Genomic DNA, 19,281 nt, shown 5'->3' with positions numbered 1-19,281 from the left:
CCACAGCACTTGTGTTGGTTTACCGGCTTTTGGTGACGTCTTTCCTCAGGGCTGTGTTGGACCAGCTGCTGTTTATCCAGTCGCTTTATCCAGCTGACAGCGGCTTGTTAAGGGCTGTCAGTCTAGTCCCCCTATGCGTATATGTAAATTCATTTCTGTGTTCGCAGGAAGCAAACAAGATTATTTTTGCTTTAATTGTACAAAAAAAAACATCCTTTCCATCCCCCTAACAGGCTGTCCGAAAGCCCAAGAGCATTCGCGTTGTGTATTTTGCGAAGACATTGCTGTGCATGACAGGAGGCAGACGTTATTTGTTGACCATCATGCCCCTCCCTCACTTTAATTACAGTCAATGCAACGAGTGAGGCGTTACACTTTGTGGACACCAAACACACTGTCCAAAAGCTTGGAGATAGATTAAGCACGGGTGTTGGAGGAAAGACTTGTGTATCAAAGCTAAAAGTAGATAAACAGGTAAGCGTGCACTGGACATTACTGCTGCTGTGAAATTTAGTTTAGGATTTGATTATAAAATGTAATTAATGGTTTTTCAGATCCACCAGAGATTTGCAGGGTTTGTTCAAGATGTCCTCTGGAGCCGAGGGTCCACAGAACAACGGGAGGATAGCAGAGTTAGTTCAGAATCCTTTCTACTGTGTGCATGAGCCTGTACCTGCTGAGCCCCCTCTCTGGACTTACTACAATAAACCTATAATTCTTTCAGTTATTGGAGGGCTGGTATTATGCGGAGGCATCGTGTTGTGTCTGCTGGTTGAGTTCGGCGTGGCTGATGTGCCCAGTGGCATGGGACCTGTCGGTCTGGCTGTTGGCATCATGTTCATCGCAGTTGCACTTGTGTTGTTACCGATCATCAGGGAAAAACTGAGGCGCAGAGGAGTGAAGACGCGCCGCGCGCTTCATAGGGAACAAGTGTGACCGAGTGAAATGGTGACGATCGACGTTCATCCGGTGACCAGCAATTATTTACTTGTGAAGCAGAAAATGTATATACAGGATAGAGACGTAAAGCACAGAGAGGTTAATATATATCATGTTGAAATGTGTAAAATGTCAGATAAGCAGAACATTTTGTTTCATAATGTGTGAAGTTTTTAGTTTATTACATTTTATTTATGTTCAGTGTAACTAAATTTGAGACTGTAGCCTGTACATATTGTTTAAATAGAGGTGGAACAAGTTTTTTCAGTCTTTTCGTTTCGTCCATAAAGAACGACTGACCATCTAAAAGATCTTATTCCATGGTTTTCAGTAATATAAATTTTTCTTAAAGAAGTGGTCGAGTGGATTTTTTTTGTTTTCAGACCCTGATATGAGCATCTTTAACCACGCTTCTAAGTGTGCATACATCATCATCTGCTAAAATGTATCCATTAAAATATGACTGCTTCGCCTGGTGGAAGATGATACCATAAGGCAAGATAAAGGTGTAATTCGTTGAGTCGATCCTTGCCGAAGGCTTATCCCTTACAATGTACTTTGACCCTTTTACAGAACGCATTTCCCTCAGAGTGACTGCACGGTGTACCGTTAACACCTGTGTCACTCGTAGCAGAAATATATATTTAGTGGAGAAAAAAAAAACACATCGTGGTAGACATGGAGAAAAGTGGTCAGGGAGTGGGTCGGTGCAAGTTCTCGTTTTGGTTTGCTGTATTTCATGACATACTAGGACTCCTGATCCTCATGTCTGGTGTGTTCTGGGATATCTTTTTCAACGACCTTCTGATCTACTCTGGAGCCGTGGTCATTTTCCTCAGCCTTATCTGGTGGGTGTTTTGGTACACTGGGAACATCGAGGTGCCTCCTGCAGAACTGGAGGATGACATCGCTTTGTATAAAAGGACCAAGGGAATTTCTGGAGTGGTGCGCAAAGTCTCGGCTCGTCTCTCCAACGGACTTGGTTCTTTCAGGAGAAGCGGGAGAGGCAGTGCTGTCAGGGGAACCTCCCAACAAAATGCCAGCAACAGCTCAAACATCTGCATGATCTCCTATGCAAACACGCAGCCACTGGGACCATCTAACTCCCTGAACAGGGAACCGTTATCCATATGATCCACAGGTAAATAAAAGAGATATCATACAGCCAGTGATTAGCTTTATTTCAGGAATCGTGCCTCCTTTGTAGTCTGTTAATCATTACCTGTGCTGCTCCTCCAACTGGTTGGTGAATGGAATCAAACAAAATGTTTACAACATTCTTTGCAGACTTTGCACTGCACTGAATATAGGAATGATCAGTTATCAGTAATACACAACTCTTTCCACAGCAGTGTGAAGAAGGCAACCTCTGGACAGCTGTGCCATGTCGAGCAAGCACATGACTGGAATATGTTGGAAATATATTTGTAATTTTATGACTTTTTTTTTGTTTCATATTTATAATACTGTATAAATGTTCTATTTAACACAATATTGTCTGGAATATTTTTGTTATATGATAAAGCGCATAGCACATGAAATAAAATATAAACGTGAAACTTCAATTTCAACAAACATAAGTTTAATTATGGTAAATCTATCCCTTTAACAAAAAACCCCTGACATGAATCATATTTTGTTTTCATTAACACAAGTAAGACGAATTATGCTCAAAAGTTCACATTTCCCTTTTTCCTTATCTAGCTTTTGCATTTTCACATGTCAGATTAGCCACACCTTTAACTGCTTCACCTGATTGCTTACTCTTTCTTCTCATATCTGTACTGTTCCTATTCAAATCAAGAACAATGACTGAGACGGTCATGACAAAATGGCTTTATGTATTTTTAAAAAAATCCTAATTCTATTTCTTGTACAATATATGGTAATGTTAATCTAATGTAAAAAAAAATAGGTTATGCAAACTAAGCTGTATTGTAATATAACATCAGCATTGCAGTTAGCTGGGAAAAAAGAATAGTTTAACAGAACTATGAGTATGAATACTTATGATTGACAGACACTTTTGAGATGTACTCTGGAAAACACAATATTGTGTTTTTTAAACTGTTTATAGGAACAAGACAATTTTTGTCAGCTGAATACAATTTAAAGGACATTTTTTCTGCTAAAACAAAATATCTTAAAATAAAACAGTGTTGATGTCACTTAAAGAAACAATCTGTGACCCTTCTTAAATCCTCATGAGACTTTGTAATGGAGCATCATTTTTATGAGTAATCATGAGACTACATGCACACCTCTGATGATGAAAATAGGACTTGGCTGACTTAACTCTAAAGGGACGCCCCCTTCCTTAGAAATTATTTACATACTAACAACATAAAGGCTGCCTGCTGCGTACTAAAGTGACTTCAGATGCGTCGGGGAAAGATGACTTCCCATATATGGCTTTTACTTTATGTAACTCCTGTGGCTTTGGCAAAATGTGGCATTAACAGTTATTACGATGGACTACTCGAGGAGTGTCAGCATTGCTCCATTAGATGCCAAGCTCCCCCCTCTGTCTGTGAGACATATTGTAAATCTACAGCATGTAAGTACCGTATTGATTAATATTTATGTATGGATTTGATAAAAAATATAATAAAGATAGAAAATATAATAATTGTAAAAAAACTAATAAAATTTACTGCCTTTATGGAGATAAATACATTTCTAATCTTTCAAATTTTCAACATAGACTTTAAGAAATTCATATAACAGGACTAAAATGAGGAAATGACCATGTCATGATCTTTACTACTTTATATCTTTTACAGCGCCTGCTAATGAAGCTGGAGCAAACCGAAATATTCGTATAATCCTCATAGTGTTATTTGTCTTCCTTGCCGTTTTCATTACACTGACTTTGATTCAGTTTGTACGCAGAAAGGCCTGCAGACCTGTTGCCAATGCCAAAGGTAGAGTGTTTTACACAGCACGTCTAACACTACTATTATCATACTATAATAAGAAATTATTGTATACATGAGACATTAAAATTTTTTTTTTTTAAAAACAAAATTTATTTAGTCTTTTTTCCAGTTTATCATTAACTATATATATATATATATATATATATACACATGGACATGCGTATATGTGTGTGTGTGGTAATGTAGCAGTAGAGTAATCATTAAGTGAATATAGAAGATTAAGAGCTTTAGTGATGTATGCTCTAACCAAAATGCTCTAATTGGATAATGTGAGAGAGAGAAAAAAAAAAACATGATCTCATGATTGCGAGTGCCAGATCGGCTGATTTGAGGATTTCATAGACTGCTAGGGCAAAGAAAATAATAAATCTGTAAAGTAAAGTTTACACAGACTTTTGTATAAAAAAAAAAAGGACAAAGATCAGCTAAGTGGTCTGAGGGAAATGGCCAGGTATGACATGTTTAAAATAAGAGTAAGTCTATGATACTTTAAATAACCACTTCACAACTGTGCTGACCTAAAAGATTTTTACTTAGCAAAACACATCAAACCTTGGTCAAGGGAATAACAGAGCAGATGATGGTATAGCGGTTCAATCTTGTCAGCAAAAAATAGGAATATAATGCTACACTGGTCACTAAACTGGGCAGTTGAAACATGAAAAAACATCACCTGGTCTTTTTCCAACCTGCAACACCTTTCCCATCATTTTAACTGTTTTTGATTGATAATCAAACCTGCCAGAAGGGAAGGCCTTATCCTTGACTTTGTGCATTGTGCTGCTGCCAGATGATTGGCTGATTGTATAGGTCAACAGGGGTGAACAGGAGTTTCCAGTGAATAGATTTGTATACTGTATGTACTGTATATGTATATGTGCCAAATAATTAAGATCATGCTAATCACCGTGATAATGGGATAAAAATGGATTTTATGTTACCAACAGCTCAACAAGATTCATCAGAAAGTGATGGAGGTTCTGAGGCAACTGAGAAGTCAGATGATGGAACAACTGACATGGAAGATGCCAGATGCAAAACTCTCTGCAACACGAGCCTTCCACTTCCCTCCACAGAGGAAGGCACCACCATGTTAGTCACCACAAAGACAGTGCAGACATATAACTGCAAAGCTCAATATACAGAGGATGTAACTTTAGGTGTCTGGAGAACTGAAATCGTGTAAATATTACCTGAAGAATATACAATTATGCTGTCTCTAAAATACAACAAAACTGTAAATTGCACAAAAGATGTGTGATGTTTACATATTTGACTCAGATGCTCTTGGCTTTTAAAAGAGTTGGAGCTCTTTTTCATCTTTACCTCTGATTCATTTAGTGTCATTTAAATGTTAGATATCTGGACATCTGGATGAAGTGTAATGGGTTTGACGTCAACCTAAACGAAGTAGGACAGTTAATCTCCAGGAGTACAAATGTGCATCACTGAAGTCTGCCACAGGCGGTCATCCTACCTGAGATTTAAGCACACCCCATGGAAACTAACGTAGGCTGCTTTTGCATTGTATAACCTCTTGATGATTATGATCATCCTTATCTTTGAGACTATTGTGAGTTTGTTAGTTTTACTGCTGTAGGGATAACCAGATTTACAACAGCATTATGTGTGTGTGTGTGTGTGTGTGTGTATATCTATATAGATATGGATATAAATATATATCACTGAACATGTATTTTGTATCAAATTTGGATAAAGCCATACTGGGTTTGTAGCTACAATGTTAGTTGCTTATTAAAAACCCTTGTGCATGTGCACAGCTTCCAGGTATGTGACAATGCATGTGCTTTGTGTATAACCCTTTTTTTTTTTTTTATTCTATTTAATTCAGTTTAATTTGCATCACATTTTTTGCGGCATTGTGGCAAGGTGGGTAGCACTGTTGCCTTGCACCTCCAGGGTCCGGGTTTGATTCCCAGCCAGCCTCGATTCCCATCTCTGTGTGCATGAGGTCTGCATGTACTCCCGCCACTTAGTGGGTTTCCTGTGGGTACTCTGGTTTCCTCCCAAAGACATGTAGATTAGGTTAATTGGCGTAGTGTTAAGTTGTCCGTAGTGTTTAAATGAGTGTGTGAATATGTGTGTGTGTGCCCTGCGATGGATTGTCAACTTGTCCAGAGTGTACCATGCCTCGTGCCCTAAGCCTTTTGGAATAGGCTTCAGGTCTACCATAGCCATTTTCACAAAGCAGCTTTCCAAAATTAAAAAAATTATAGAAATAAATTGAAGGCCACTTCATCTGTGACTATCATCTGTCTTACTAATTGATTAACTAACTATACTGAGATTATACAGAGGTAAGAGCTAGAAGTCAAATTATTTTTTTTTTTACTCCTATTTGAGCGAAAACATGCATGGAGCCCTCCTTTTATGAACTTCATCAAACAAGTACCTATTCTTTTAAAGTCTCACACACTCACTCATCGCCTATACCGCTTTATCTTGTATACAGGGTCGTGGCGGTGTCCGGAACCTATCCCAGGAGGCTTGCGGCAATAGGTGGGGTCCACCCTGGGGTCCATCGCAAGGCACACACATACACACACTCACATGCGTCATTCTCAATTAGCCTAATTTGAATGTTTCAGGACTGTGGGAGGAAAACAGAGTACCTGGAGGAAACCCACCAAGCCCTGGGGGAACATGCACACTCCACGCACACAGACCAGGGAAGCACACCGAACAGTGAAAGCACACTGAATATATATATATATATATATATATATATATATATAAAATCAAGTTTGCAAATTTATTCCACATCTTATGCAGAATTAAAACTTAAATAATGAAGAATAGGGTATGAGCTCTTTTTTTTTCTTCTAAATTCATAATAATATTGTGGATTAAAGTGTTAATTTTAAACAATGTTAAAATGTAAATCCGAGTCTAAATTTAATCGCATGCTGGATACTAAATGCATTTCTGTTAACATTATAATGCACTAAATAGTGTGTAGTAAAAAGCATTGCTATAGGCATAAGGACGCCATTAGGCAGAGACACCGCGGTCACATGACCCACAGACCGGGTCACGTGACTAATAAAGGTGGAAACGCTGTGTAGTGTTGGTGTTTAGCTTAGCATTAGCACTTTGCTCGCAAAGTGGCTCGTGGATGTTTTAGTACAGCACGTAATGAGTGCTTTTCTGCTGAGTGTTTAATGAAACACTGGTTGGTGTAATATATTTGTAGAAAGGAGAATAGAGAGTGTGTGCAGGCCTTTGTTTTTGGCTAGTCAGTCAGTCTGCTTGTCCTCCTCCTCCTGACTGTGGGCTCCATCGATGGCAGTGGCAACAACTTCATCTAACGCCAGCGTTAAAATTGAAAGTGTAGTTTACTAAATCAGGCTCTGAGCACCGTTTGGAGTAAAACCTTCGTCCTTGAGGAAGGAAACCTGTCTTCATGCCGTATAACCAGAGGAACGGATCAGCCTGGGGTAGACTGACAGAATGAACGGTGAGTTGCACATCAGAGAGAGAGAGAGAGAGAGAGAGAGAGATACATATATATACATATATGAGAGAGAGATAGATAGTTTCAGAGAAGGGCTCGTTTTTTTTAGTTAACTTTGCGCATTCTCCCACCACATCCGCCGTGGTGGATTTCAACACCAATCCTGTGTCACTTACCCTCATTACATCTTGGCTCTATGTAAAGCTTTAGCGTCATGTTCCTGGATATTTAATTTAACAACAGGACATCAAGCAAAATAGTATTATTATTATTATTATTATTATTTTTTTTTTTTTACATATACGCATGAGTTCTGAAAGTGTATGCGCGTGCAAAGGTTACTTTCACTTCAGTAACTATGCACGAGACACTGTAAATTAGCAACATGCTAACAATTTCAGTTAGCACTTCACACTGATCTTTAAGCCGTGCGTACTGTTTATATTCCATGCTTTTGCAGTAAGAATACTCTAATAATAAGTGTCCAAATTATGAATTGCAGATGTTTAAAACATATAAATAGCCTATCTGACATTAATAAATGGATGATTAATACTTAATCAACGTTTCAACCTTTTTTAATGTCAAACTACTGTCCCATTAAAAAAATACACACAAACATTCATGGCATGTAAAGTTTCAAGATTCCTAACATTTCCACAATTTACCTTGAGTAAACACACACTGGTAAATCTAAAATCCATTTTAATAGATATGGGTCAAATCTAACCAGGATCTGTTTCAATGTTCAACAAATTGTAGCACTTGTGCAAAAGTATGATATTGTAAAATAATTTTCACTTCATTTTATATCTCAAGCTAAGCGTTTGCTCCAGGACTGTTTTGTTAAAAACTGCACTAATAAATGTAAGTTCAAGTTTAAATTCATTTGTCATTTACTCAAGACATAAAAACGTAATATCATTCCTTAAGTGTTTACTTGTATATTTCCTTTAGGTTGATTTAAATAAAGACTTAAATATATAAAACACAACCAGCCCAAAGAAAAATTTGTCATGTCTCATTTTTTAGTTGGTTTGCTTGTGTGTGTTTTTTTATTTTTATTTAAATTTAGTCAAATAAGGCTTTTAAGTGTCTTGAATCTCACTTTGTTTACTTATCTTATTTATGCCACTTTATCCTGTATAAGGGGTGCGGCTTCCCAGGAGATGAGGCAGGGTACACCCTGGACAGGGTGCTAATCCATACACACACACACACACACACACACACACACACACACACACTTATTCACACGCTATGAGCAAATTTATTCAGAAAACCAGTTAGCCTAATCTGCATGTTTTGGACTGTGGGATGAAACCGGCGGAAACCCACCAAGCACTGTGAGAACATGCAAACTCTACGACCACGAGGCGAGATTTGAACCCTGAGTCTCGAGGTGCAATTCAACAGTGCGAACAACTATGCCACTTTGCTGCGTGCCTTACGTCTGTGTTTAAAAAAACAAAACAAAACAAAAAAAGTATGTTTGAGTGGAGCAAAGGTCAGGCAATTTTGAGGGCTGGTCATTGTGTATCATCATCGCACACAGATTTGTCTTAGGGCATTTCACATGTCCTCCTGGAATAAAAACATATTTACACTTACATTTCTAACGTTTATAAGGGACCTTCTCCAGAGCATCTTGTACATATGTAACTTAGATGTCTAAGCAGGTGAGAGTTAAGCACCTGGCTAAAAGGTCCAGCTTGGTGGTGAGAGGGGGTGTAAACTTGCACTCCTCCTGATCAATTGTTCAATGTTAACAACACACTGTTTAATTCTAAAAAATATTAGACGAGCGGCCATTTGACGTTGCTTTTATCGCTGAATCTGACTGATTCTTCCTTCGGAAGATTTATGATTAAAAGGACCAGTCCTTAGAGCTAGATGACTACCTTGCAGTTTCCCTGACTACACCCTAAATCCCATGGTAATTAAAAAATTTTTTTTTTGAGTGATCATTAGTATTCTGCTCGTTATATTTACATTAAGCGCAAAAAAAAACATGGAGCCTAAGCACTCACTGAAATGGAGTTTGTCACGTTCTGCTCAAATGATTACACACATTTACATAAAAACTCCACATCGTTCTGATCAGCAGAGATAACCCTGATTAGCTAATTATGTATTAATTGTGATCGATAGATCATAAAATGTAGCTGACATTGTTTCCCTTTTTAAATACTATTTTAGTAGTAAAAGTAGTATATGAGTTTATTGAAACCTTTAGGCTTAGTAATTTAGAAATACAATAACTCTTGTTTTACAAGAAGGAAAGCAGTTATTCTCACTCTGATAGTCAGGACAACGAAAAAAAAAACCAATGTCCCATGTGCATGGCAGTTAGTAGGCTAGATTTTTAGTCAACTCGCAGACTGCAAGTGGTGTGAAATATTTTGTATTTATATCGTGTTTAAAGCATGACCAGCTAAATAGCTTTTACATCTGTATTGATAAGCAGTCAGAATCAGAAAACATTCAATATCGCTTGGTAAAATACTCCACTTGGGTATTGAAGTTAGTTTTGGTGTCACATTTAGCATTCACATAAAATTCACAGAGCAACATTACCCCACCCTGATTTAAATTCACATCCTGCATAGCATGTTGGATACAGCATTTTGCCTTTGAGTATTGAACATGGGTCATATTACAATTGTAATGCTAATGTTAGTGAAAACACCATCTCAGGTTGATCTGTCATTTTTTTGCATGGCTAAGAAGGAAGTGACGAGGCGTGAATGCTGTAAGCGTCAGGAGGTGGAAGTCAGAAACTTTAATTAAGCAGATACTTCTGCTTATTAAAAATAATCTGTATAATAAAACCCAGACAGCTTCTCTATTCCTCTAAAACAACTCAATAAACACTGGATGTACAAGTGTTTAGTGATGTCTGCTGACAACTTGGTGGACTTCGCATGTGTGAAGGCTTTGTGCTATCTCTAAATTCCTATATTTTTGAGAAATGTGGGTGCTCCAGTAAGTAAAATGTGGAATGTTTGGATCTTTTAGGCACACAACAACATGACATGAAAAGACAAAACCTTCTGGAAAGATTGCTGGATGCAGTTAAACAGGTACAGTACCTCAAAGCTCATGTTGTTTTTTTTTATCTAGAGGTTCTGTGACTGTAAACACTGGAGGGGTATAAAATTAAATCACAGTTATATAGATTATTCTTATCAAGATTATGTTTATTATTTAGTTGGAAGGCAGAAACCATTTTTGATAGCTAAGAAGTATAAATAATGGTAACCTCAACCTTTTAATAACAATCTTTTAATACATCTGAATGAGTAAAAGGTTCATGAACAGCTCTAATATTGCAAATAAAGAGATAAAGTAAAATAAAATATAGAGTTAAAGTAGTGACCTTGATCAAGGGTTGAAGAGGGATTTGGGATTTAGGCTTGTGTTAGAAGCTAGTTAGCGTTGTAGCTTGCGTGAGTCGTGATAAAAACAACATGGACGGTTTTGAGGCAATTCGAAATGTCTTTGAAGCAATTACTCAGTTACCTACTTTCACTGATGCTGCGACAGACAATTTGTGTAACTTATGATTGTTAGAGCACCTGTGATGTATATAGTTCCAGATGCATAAATTTCCCAATGCTGTTATGTTCTATAATGTGAAATGTGAAATGGCTCTCATCCAATCTAATTGCTTGGTCAAAACTAACTGTTGTATAATGTACATTAAAAATATAATTTGAGCCTAATATTTGAATTGTTCCTAATAAAAATCTGAGGAATGTATACATAAAAAAAGGGGGTACAAAAACTCTTGATCTCTCCTAGGCTGGGACTTTGATATAAATGATTTTGTGCTGAAATTACACTATATTACCTGATTGTTAGTTTATTCAATTAGTTAACGAAATTATTTTAATTTAAAAATGCATTCCTTTGAATAACGCTGATTTGTAAAGATTTCTTTTTTTCAACTATTATTTATTAAACTAGTTATAAGTATGAAAGTATGCAGTACAAGTGTAAAGGTTCATATCAGTTTAATATGCTTTTAGATATATGCAATAACTAACATTCTGAGTTTTTAACTACAGTATATGAGGTAACTAATAATTTTAAGGTACATAACTAAGCGTTTGTGCAGTAAGTGGGGAGGGCGGGATGTGCACATTTTTTAAGTTTATGTGACTTTAACTATAAAACCTTATTTAAATAATCCGTAAAATTTTGCATATTTTTTTATACATTATACAGTATATTATTTCATTTGTTGTGATTTATTTCATAGTGCCAAATTCGCTTTGGTGGAAGGAAGGAGATTGCCTCAGACTCTGACAGCAGGTTTGATGATACTTTTGTATACGGTATAATATTATTTATGATTCATTATATTTAAATCTGGTTTGTATCGGACCTACTGTATTCTAGATTTCCCCTCACCTTTTCATGTTTTCTCCTGTTCTCTTTATGGACTGTGATCCATCTATAATTTTGATGTGATTGTGTTTTGAATTATTTCCCATGCCATGCTGTTATTGCTCATTTTTTATTGCTGCGTTTTGACCTAGGTTTCTGTTATGTTCCTGTGACTCATTTCTTCCTGACTGCTGTGTGTGTTTTCAGAGTCATCTGCTTGTGTGCCCAGTTTGAGGCTGTACTTCAGCATGGCCTGAGGAAGAGTCGAGGCCTGGCGCTCACCGCTGCCGCCATAAAACAGGTTGCTGGCTTTACCAGCAAGACCGAAGGAGGTAAACAAGCTACAGACATGACGCTCATCTTTTACTAAGCCACATTCTCTGGTTAATATTTAAAGAAGTCTATCTGGAGAGTTAACCTTTTTTTAAAAACCAGAAACCTGGGCAAAATTCACAAAAACAAATGCCAGTCTACACTTTCCTTCTAAACCTGGGAGGTGCCTTAGTAACAGAGAGTATCTATAGAGCTGCGGGCAGTTTATAGAGGAAACACATGCTTCAGAGATCTTGTACAGGGAAAGCAGGTGCTGAGAGTGCTTGCGAAACCAGATGGTTATACAATGTGTCACGAAAAAGAGTAAAAAAGAGAAACAGGCCATCTCTGAGGTTTACTACCAACACCTGCTGTGGTTTAGAGTTTTTAAAAAGCAACAGGGGACTAAGAATGATAGTATTTCTTAATGTTCCATAGACTTGAATGATTAGGGGATTAGCAAAGGTAAATGTGCTTGACCTCAAGAATTGGATATCATATGGTAGCTGGTGACATTAAGTGTGCTATAAGGGTTTAGTTAGAGGTGCTGTTTTTTCGCCCCCCTCCATACCACTGCTTTTTGGCCACTGTTGTGGCTCTTGAGCTTTGCTTAAACGAGACTTTGTAGATCCCAGGAGACTTTCAGAAAGTTGATGCACGTTTCCCATGTCCTGCTTTTTTTGAAGTGTGAAATTGGGGCCCACATTTTGCTTCTGATTTGATTGTTCTGAAACCTAGAGGATCTCAATTTCAATATATCTTTTTCAACAATTTACTTGTTCTTACGTAAAATTTACTTGAAAGTAATCATATCAGTCTTTTTTTTAACTTATCAAGTAAACAATCGTGATATGTTAAATTAAATCTTACTGGCTGTTTGCTACTGTGCATTTGTTTATTACGGGTTTGAGGATGTTACCACACTGTAGACCTTGCAGCATCTAAATCCACTTTGGGTTCTGGGATTTAAACCTCTGACTTCTGTTTGATTGACCCAATTATTTGGAGCAGTGATTGTTTATTCTGTTTACCTGGAACCTTTCTCTACTTCAGGTCTCTCATATTAACACACTTTATTTCTCATCTAAAAAAATAAAAATAAAATCCTACTAACAAGGTTTGTGCATGTCCTGAGTATGAATGGATGAGTCGAGTTGCCACTTGGCCTTCCAAATCTATGGCGATCAGGAGTGTACATAGTTGTTGAGGATTTATTCCACAGCCTGGAAGCGGTATTCCTGGCTACTCCAAACTGTCTCGTGATGTCTGCTTGCATTGCACTAAGGGGAGGAATGGTCCTCTCCTATTTTGAGTGTCTCTGAGGATTCTGCGCCACTTAAGGAGCCCTTCTCCTTGTTGCGTTTAGTTAATTTTCTTCCATTTCCCCCCCCACCCTTAATAAGTAACCCCCAGGTATGTAAATTGGTGACAGAAATGGATGTCTGTAGGGTGCTCTGTCACTGTGATGGACTGAAGTCCCATCCACCCTAATAAAGTAATTACTGAGGAAGAAAAAAACTAAAGGATAACATTTACTTATCAGACATTCAATTTAAACACAAAGTGCTCGAAGAGAAGTGGTATACAGTGCAGGCACATGGCTGAGTAGTTGCAAGTGGCTCGGGTGTCTTTCTGTTGCTTTTTTCCAGTCGATCATGTGTAATCTTAACTTCTGAGTTCTTATTGCCCTCTTTTTGTTTGCCGTTGCTGACCTGAGTCGAGCAGAATATTTCTTATGTTTGTATAAGCTCAACTTTAAGTGCAGTTTGTGCAAAATCCTTTTACAAGCCGTGTTTAAGTCAGAGATGAAAATGAATGATGTGCGTTGCTGTGTAACTGTTTTGCAGATCTGACATTCTGGTTCTATGTGAAAGAGCACCTGAACCGCCACGAGCTGCAGCGTTTCTACTCTCTAAGGAACATCTGGTCTGAGCTGGGCCGAGGCAGGGCATGGCTGCGCTGTTCCCTGAACGAGCACTCTCTGGAGCGTTACCTCCACATGCTGCTGGCTGACCGCCCTCGTCTGAGGTACACCTTGCTCTGTTTGATTTACACTGCTGTTTTGTTCAGCTTCCAAGTCAGGATTGTTGTATTTTTGGATTTCAGGTGCACAGGTACCATATTTCAGGGCTAGAAAGCTTATTTTCTTACCCTGTTTGAGCAAGTAGGCATAAAGTTGCAACTCATCGTCAGATCATTTGTATGTTTTCTAGCGCCTTCTATGAAGATTGGGCTTTTATCCTTGATGAGGAGAGGGCCAGTATGCTTCCCACCATGGCTGCAGGTTAGTAGCTTGGCTTTCTGTAAGCTGATAGTGTGTATAAAGCCATCTTTCACTTTTGAAATCAACTGAAACTTTAATACATCACCTGAGATGCCATACTTCCTGTAGTGAAATGTATGTTTGTTTAACTGTATATTCTCTATATTTTTCTTTGTTATTATGACAAAAACATTTGTTTGCCCAGTAATATTTTTTTGGGGTGGAGAAGCCTAGATTATTGAATTATTTATAAATGATTAACATCAGAACTCGGACCAGGAAATGCCTAGCCAAAAAAGTCACACTTCAGATTTCATTCAGTCAACGTTATCTTTGGTTACAGCAAACAATGTGGTGGCCAATTAATGTATGGAAATGATTTTTCATACTCTCAGGGTCACTCTTTTACAATTTGAATCCTGGAATATGCCTGTGCCATAAATGCCTGTGAAAAAAACCTCCATAGAATTGATAACCTGCTCATTCAGTACATTCAAGTCATCAATTGACCTCATTTTATTGCCACATACTGTTGCTGAGCCTAAACCTGACCAACTGAAGCAACCACAGATTATAACACTGCCTTCAGAGGTTTGTACAGTGGCCACTCTGCATGATGAGTGCATCACTTCCCGTTTTACTTTACCAAGTGAAGTAAAAGTGATCTCGATTCATGTTTTTTTTTTTCCTTCCACAAAGTTGACGGTTCAGCACTATGCTTCCAGGGTTCTTAACCCATTTCTAGTCATTTCTATTTTAATTTTATTTGCTTGATGCAGCCTAATAAATTGACTCTTCTAAAAATTGTCACTTCTTCCTTTTTTTTTATTTTTAATTTGGCCAGGCAGTGGATATAATTCATGAATTACGATCCCAAAATTAAATGTACTCATGAACAAAGGTTGGATAATTTTTTTTTGTGTCTGGCGTTGTCACTCTGCAGTGTAATTAGTTGTTCAGGATTTATTTCATAAAGTGGAAACGGCAGTCCTGGCTACTCCAAACTGTTTGGTGATGTTTGCTTGCGTTGGACTAAGTTGAAGGATTGTCCTCTTTCTGATAGTATTGTCTAAATGGGAATTGATGGTGTGAAGACAAAATGCACAGTCAGAATGTTGTTCTTGCATTTGATACCAAGACATGTCAGCTGGACATGATCACATGGCAAATTTCATGCACCTGCACAGCAGCTCTTAAGAAGACTTGAATTAGGTTATCCATGGTAAAATAATCTTTCCTGTGTTCTTAATGTGACAAGCCAATGAACATTATAAATTAGATTTGGGGTTTTGTAACAGTACAATTTTTTTGTATATATATTTTTATACTGCATGTTTCTTTTGTCCATGAGTATAGCTTATTTAAATTGCATCCATCAAGTTGGAATTTGGCTGATTCATAACAATAATACTACTACTACTAAAAATAATGAATAAACAGAAAGCAAAAAAAAAAATGAAGGGAAATAAGGCTAACTCATAGGACAAAAGAAATGAAGTCTGTGTGTGCCTGTGGTAACTATTAAACTGTAATGAATTAGCTGCCTTACTGGAACATTTACCTGCCTTTAGAGGTTCACTTTTACAGTTTAATTATCATTTAGTTGCTATCACCTCTCTATTATCTTTGCCTTTTATAAAGTATTGTGGGCATCATTAATGTAAATTAACTCTGGGGTGATTATGATTTGTAATTTATGGGTGAGGGACATTTATTAACATACTCAAATGAGCACAGAGAAAATCTGCGTTGCCAAAAATGTTGTCTGGGGCAGAAAGATTTTAGTTTGTTTTGGGAAGAATAACATTAACAGACAACGTTAAGCTTATTAATAAATGACTCCCTGAGCGTCTTTTCACATAAATGTTGATCCGTGCTCTTTGTTTTGTGAAAGCAGGACTGAATTCCATCCTGTTTGCCATAAACATTGACAACACTGATCTGAATGGTCAGGCACGCACAGGAGCGTCTGTCTCACTCCTGCTGAAAGAGTCCACACAAGGAATGAGCAGTCTGTGGAAGGAGTCGGCACAGGGTGTCAGCACTCTGCTCAGAGAGATCGGCACTGCTACTGCCGTGGTACCTGGTTTTGCACCACGCTCAGACTGTCCCTCTGATCCCTTGCCTGTGCTGCCCCGGAGCACATCTGCAGGTATAGGGAAGAGACAAACATGACAAAATTTTTTTTATAGTTCCCTTTTTAATTTTTTTTATATTATTAACTTCCTTTATGGTCAGCATGCATATTAAAGTAACTGTACAGAGGTTTCTAATAATGTCTGTTCTTGGTAATTGTTCGTAGCAAGATCACAGTTAGAGCAGTTTAAACATTTGACGCTTCCTGGTTTCTGTTCCTTTTGCTCTTTAGACTCTGGTTTAAGAAAAGAGCGCAGGAGGAAGAAGAAAATCACTAACATAATTTCATTTGATGATGATCTGGACGTGGGAGCGGAGGATGAAGACGAGGGCTGTGTGGGCGTCACGAGGAGTCTGAGGAAGAGTACGACGGGTGATGTAAACTCTGAGGAAGCTCTCGAGACTTGTGAGTCGCCCCCCTTGCAGAACGGGCTGCCTGAGCCAGAGCATGGCATCATTAGTTGGGCTGAAACTCCTCCACAGAACGGCATTCTTCTTGACACCAAGAGCACTGACCATGACGAAGATGACGAGGAAGATTTTTACAGCAAGAGCCGGCCAGAGCCTCAGGAGGACCACACGACTGGGGAACAGTGTGTTTGTTTATATGCACTATGTGATTTTACAAAGAGCAGCATCAGTGAATTAATATTGATACATTAATATATTTTTTTAGAGGTCTAACAGATTGTCATGTGATTTCTTCATTCAGGGTCGTAATTGGGAGCTTGTCCAGTGTTTCGACTTGGAGCCCCAGGCCGGTCATTACAGAGGCCGACAATGACAGCACAGACATCCTTATCCCTGTATCTAAAGTGGAGACCTACAGCCCGAAAGGTCTGCACACCCTGTCAAACCTTTTCTGGTTTTATTCTATTTATTTTGAAACATGATGTAAATATAGAGCTGGTTAGTAGATAACCATGCAAACCAGAATTAGTAGCGAAATTAACTTTGCGATGTGCTTGTTTGCTTTCAGTTGACAGCTCTGTCGAGACGATAGGATTTCACGAGCAAACAGAGAGCTCAAGTCCAACCACTGACACTGAAAAAACAAAAGCTGAGCCAGAGTTCAGGTAACACTTCTGCTTTGTACATCTTAAAAAAATGCATCTTGGGCTGCTGGTATGGAAGTATGACAGTGCCAAAATTCCCCAAAGCGAAAAAGCAACGTTGAATTACATGAACTGAAAAATTCTTGTTGCAATAAAAATTTTGAATGTTTTTCTGCATTGCAATTTGATCTGAATTGAAAAAATCCTTACAGCATTTACAATGCTTGAAATTTTTGGGACTGCAGTTTATTGTGGTTGAATATTTCACATGAAAATGTAATTAAAGCATTTAAATTTCAATGCAAAAATATTTAAGTTGGTAAATTGCTGTTAAAGAAAATATTTTAAAGTGTTAAAAATACAATCTATAATTTTTTAACCTTACAAATTCAAGTTGGGGAAATTTGGGTAATAAAATTCAGGTTGAAAAAATTCAGGTTGAAAAAATTCAGGTTTTTTCATCTCAGTAAGAGCAATAGATTGACGAATTCTGCTGTCTGTGTTGTAGTGTATGGTAACAGAATAACAGAATTTCGGCACTGTTATACTTCCATATGCTGGTCATTAACTGCAGAATGTCATTTTGTCTTTCAGCATGGAATCCAGCTTGTTGCCCCAGAATGCCTCTGTGGCCAGTGTAGTCTCCAGTCCTGGCCTGTCTGACTCTATGACTATGAGTAAGTGGGTTTTTTAACATGCACGACCGAGATATATTGCCATCAATATTGTTACTGGTGATTTTGACAGGGTTTTATGATATGATGTGATAAGTTGTGATAAGTTAGTGTAATATATATCAGTGATGTATAATAATATACACAGATCGGCCTTAACATTTAAGACCACCTAGGTTTTGGGTTCAGGGGGTGCTATGTAGGTGCTCTGGATCCTCGGGCGTGGACGCACAGTGCCTTTGATGGTATCATGTGGTTTCTGGCACTCTATGGATTAGACTTGTTTGCCTGTGTGTCCCATGGATGTGCCATCGAATTGGGATCTAGGGAGTCTGGAGGATAGATCTGTGGCACTGGGGTCATGCACAGCAGGCTGTGGTGCACTGCGTGTTCTAGTACCTTTCTGTCATGGACAGCGTTGACTTTTCTGTGGGATCAGACCGGATAGACTGATCCCACAGAATGTCAGTGGTCATATTGTTATGGCTGATCAGTGTATGTATACTGAAATGTTGTGAACTGAGTAAATATTTTTTCATGTTATGATTTATAATCACACCCAGATGTAGCTCACCAATGAGCTTTGAGAGTGTTGTTAATGCTTACAGAACACTTCATGTACAATGGCTTGTGATCGTACTGACTGTTGCATGCAATAAGTGAGAAATAAAACATGAAGGCTTGTGCGGTTATAGTACACTAGTGCAAAGCCCTCTGTCCTGTAGACTCTCCAGTGGCAGAAAACTTTTGACCGTGACAAAATGCTGACATCTCCATGCAGTGAGTTTTATCAAACCAGAGATTACACATTTTACTTTCAAATAGCATCACAGTTTTTATCTTTTTATTATTCATCTAAGAATATGTGGAATGCCATACATGATACACTTGTTTCTCTCTTGTTGTTGAAGTAAAAAAAACGAGGGTGAAACAAATATACAAATTCTACACTGACTGTAGAATTTATTTTAATTTACTTTCAGAAAAGACAAATTCATAATTTTTTAAAAATATTCTCATTGCTTTTCAATACACAATGTCCATCTGTCAAGTTTTTGTATTTCCTTATTTAAAAACATTTTGGGCTGAGCTGGTG

General features: G+C 37.9%; 3 protein-coding genes across 7 annotated transcripts in view; all 3 read left to right on the top strand.

Annotated features, from left to right (window-relative positions):
- The first annotated feature begins 232 nt into the window (after positions 1-232).
- LOC128540895 (transmembrane protein 238-like) lies at positions 233-3,141 on the top strand. Of its 4 annotated transcripts, XM_053510886.1 has the most exons (4): positions 233-474; positions 555-632; positions 725-2,080; positions 2,289-3,141. In XM_053510886.1, exon 3 carries the CDS (start codon positions 1,618-1,620, stop codon positions 2,071-2,073), a length of 456 nt encoding a protein of 151 aa, XP_053366861.1. In that variant the 5' UTR covers positions 233-474; positions 555-632; positions 725-1,617; the 3' UTR covers positions 2,074-2,080; positions 2,289-3,141. The 4 variants fall into 4 exon arrangements, with proteins under 4 accessions (XP_053366861.1, XP_053366863.1, XP_053366860.1 ...); XM_053510888.1 differs by having other exon boundaries at positions 555-2,080; positions 2,292-3,141; XM_053510885.1 differs by having other exon boundaries at positions 555-2,080.
- A 95-nt stretch (positions 3,142-3,236) lies between these two features.
- LOC128540894 (tumor necrosis factor receptor superfamily member 17) lies at positions 3,237-5,712 on the top strand. The gene is made up of 3 exons (XM_053510884.1): positions 3,237-3,496; positions 3,723-3,863; positions 4,826-5,712. The coding sequence occupies exons 1-3, from the start codon at positions 3,319-3,321 to the stop codon at positions 5,062-5,064; spliced, it is 558 nt and encodes a 185-aa protein (XP_053366859.1). The 5' UTR covers positions 3,237-3,318; the 3' UTR covers positions 5,065-5,712.
- A 941-nt stretch (positions 5,713-6,653) lies between these two features.
- The window catches only part of snx29 (sorting nexin 29), a 107,277-nt gene continuing 94,649 nt past the window's right edge, over positions 6,654-19,281 (top strand). For both annotated transcript variants that reach the window (XM_053511028.1, XM_053511029.1), the window contains exons 1-11: positions 6,654-7,356; positions 10,372-10,436; positions 11,618-11,670; positions 11,953-12,077; positions 13,905-14,085; positions 14,271-14,341; positions 16,218-16,472; positions 16,689-17,049; positions 17,169-17,293; positions 17,436-17,532; positions 18,106-18,188. In XM_053511028.1, coding sequence (XP_053367003.1) covers positions 7,350-7,356; positions 10,372-10,436; positions 11,618-11,670; positions 11,953-12,077; positions 13,905-14,085; positions 14,271-14,341; positions 16,218-16,472; positions 16,689-17,049; positions 17,169-17,293; positions 17,436-17,532; positions 18,106-18,188 — 1,423 coding nt within the window. In that variant the 5' untranslated portion in view covers positions 6,654-7,349. The remainder of the gene's footprint in view (positions 7,357-10,371; positions 10,437-11,617; positions 11,671-11,952; positions 12,078-13,904; positions 14,086-14,270; positions 14,342-16,217; positions 16,473-16,688; positions 17,050-17,168; positions 17,294-17,435; positions 17,533-18,105; positions 18,189-19,281) is intronic.

The sequence above is a fragment of the Clarias gariepinus genome, chromosome 14 (genome assembly GCF_024256425.1).
Source record: "Clarias gariepinus isolate MV-2021 ecotype Netherlands chromosome 14, CGAR_prim_01v2, whole genome shotgun sequence".
In the NCBI taxonomy this organism is placed as follows: domain Eukaryota; kingdom Metazoa; phylum Chordata; class Actinopteri; order Siluriformes; family Clariidae; genus Clarias; species Clarias gariepinus.
Note: the sequence above shows the minus strand (reverse complement) of the source record. Positions and strands in the feature narration are given on the sequence as shown.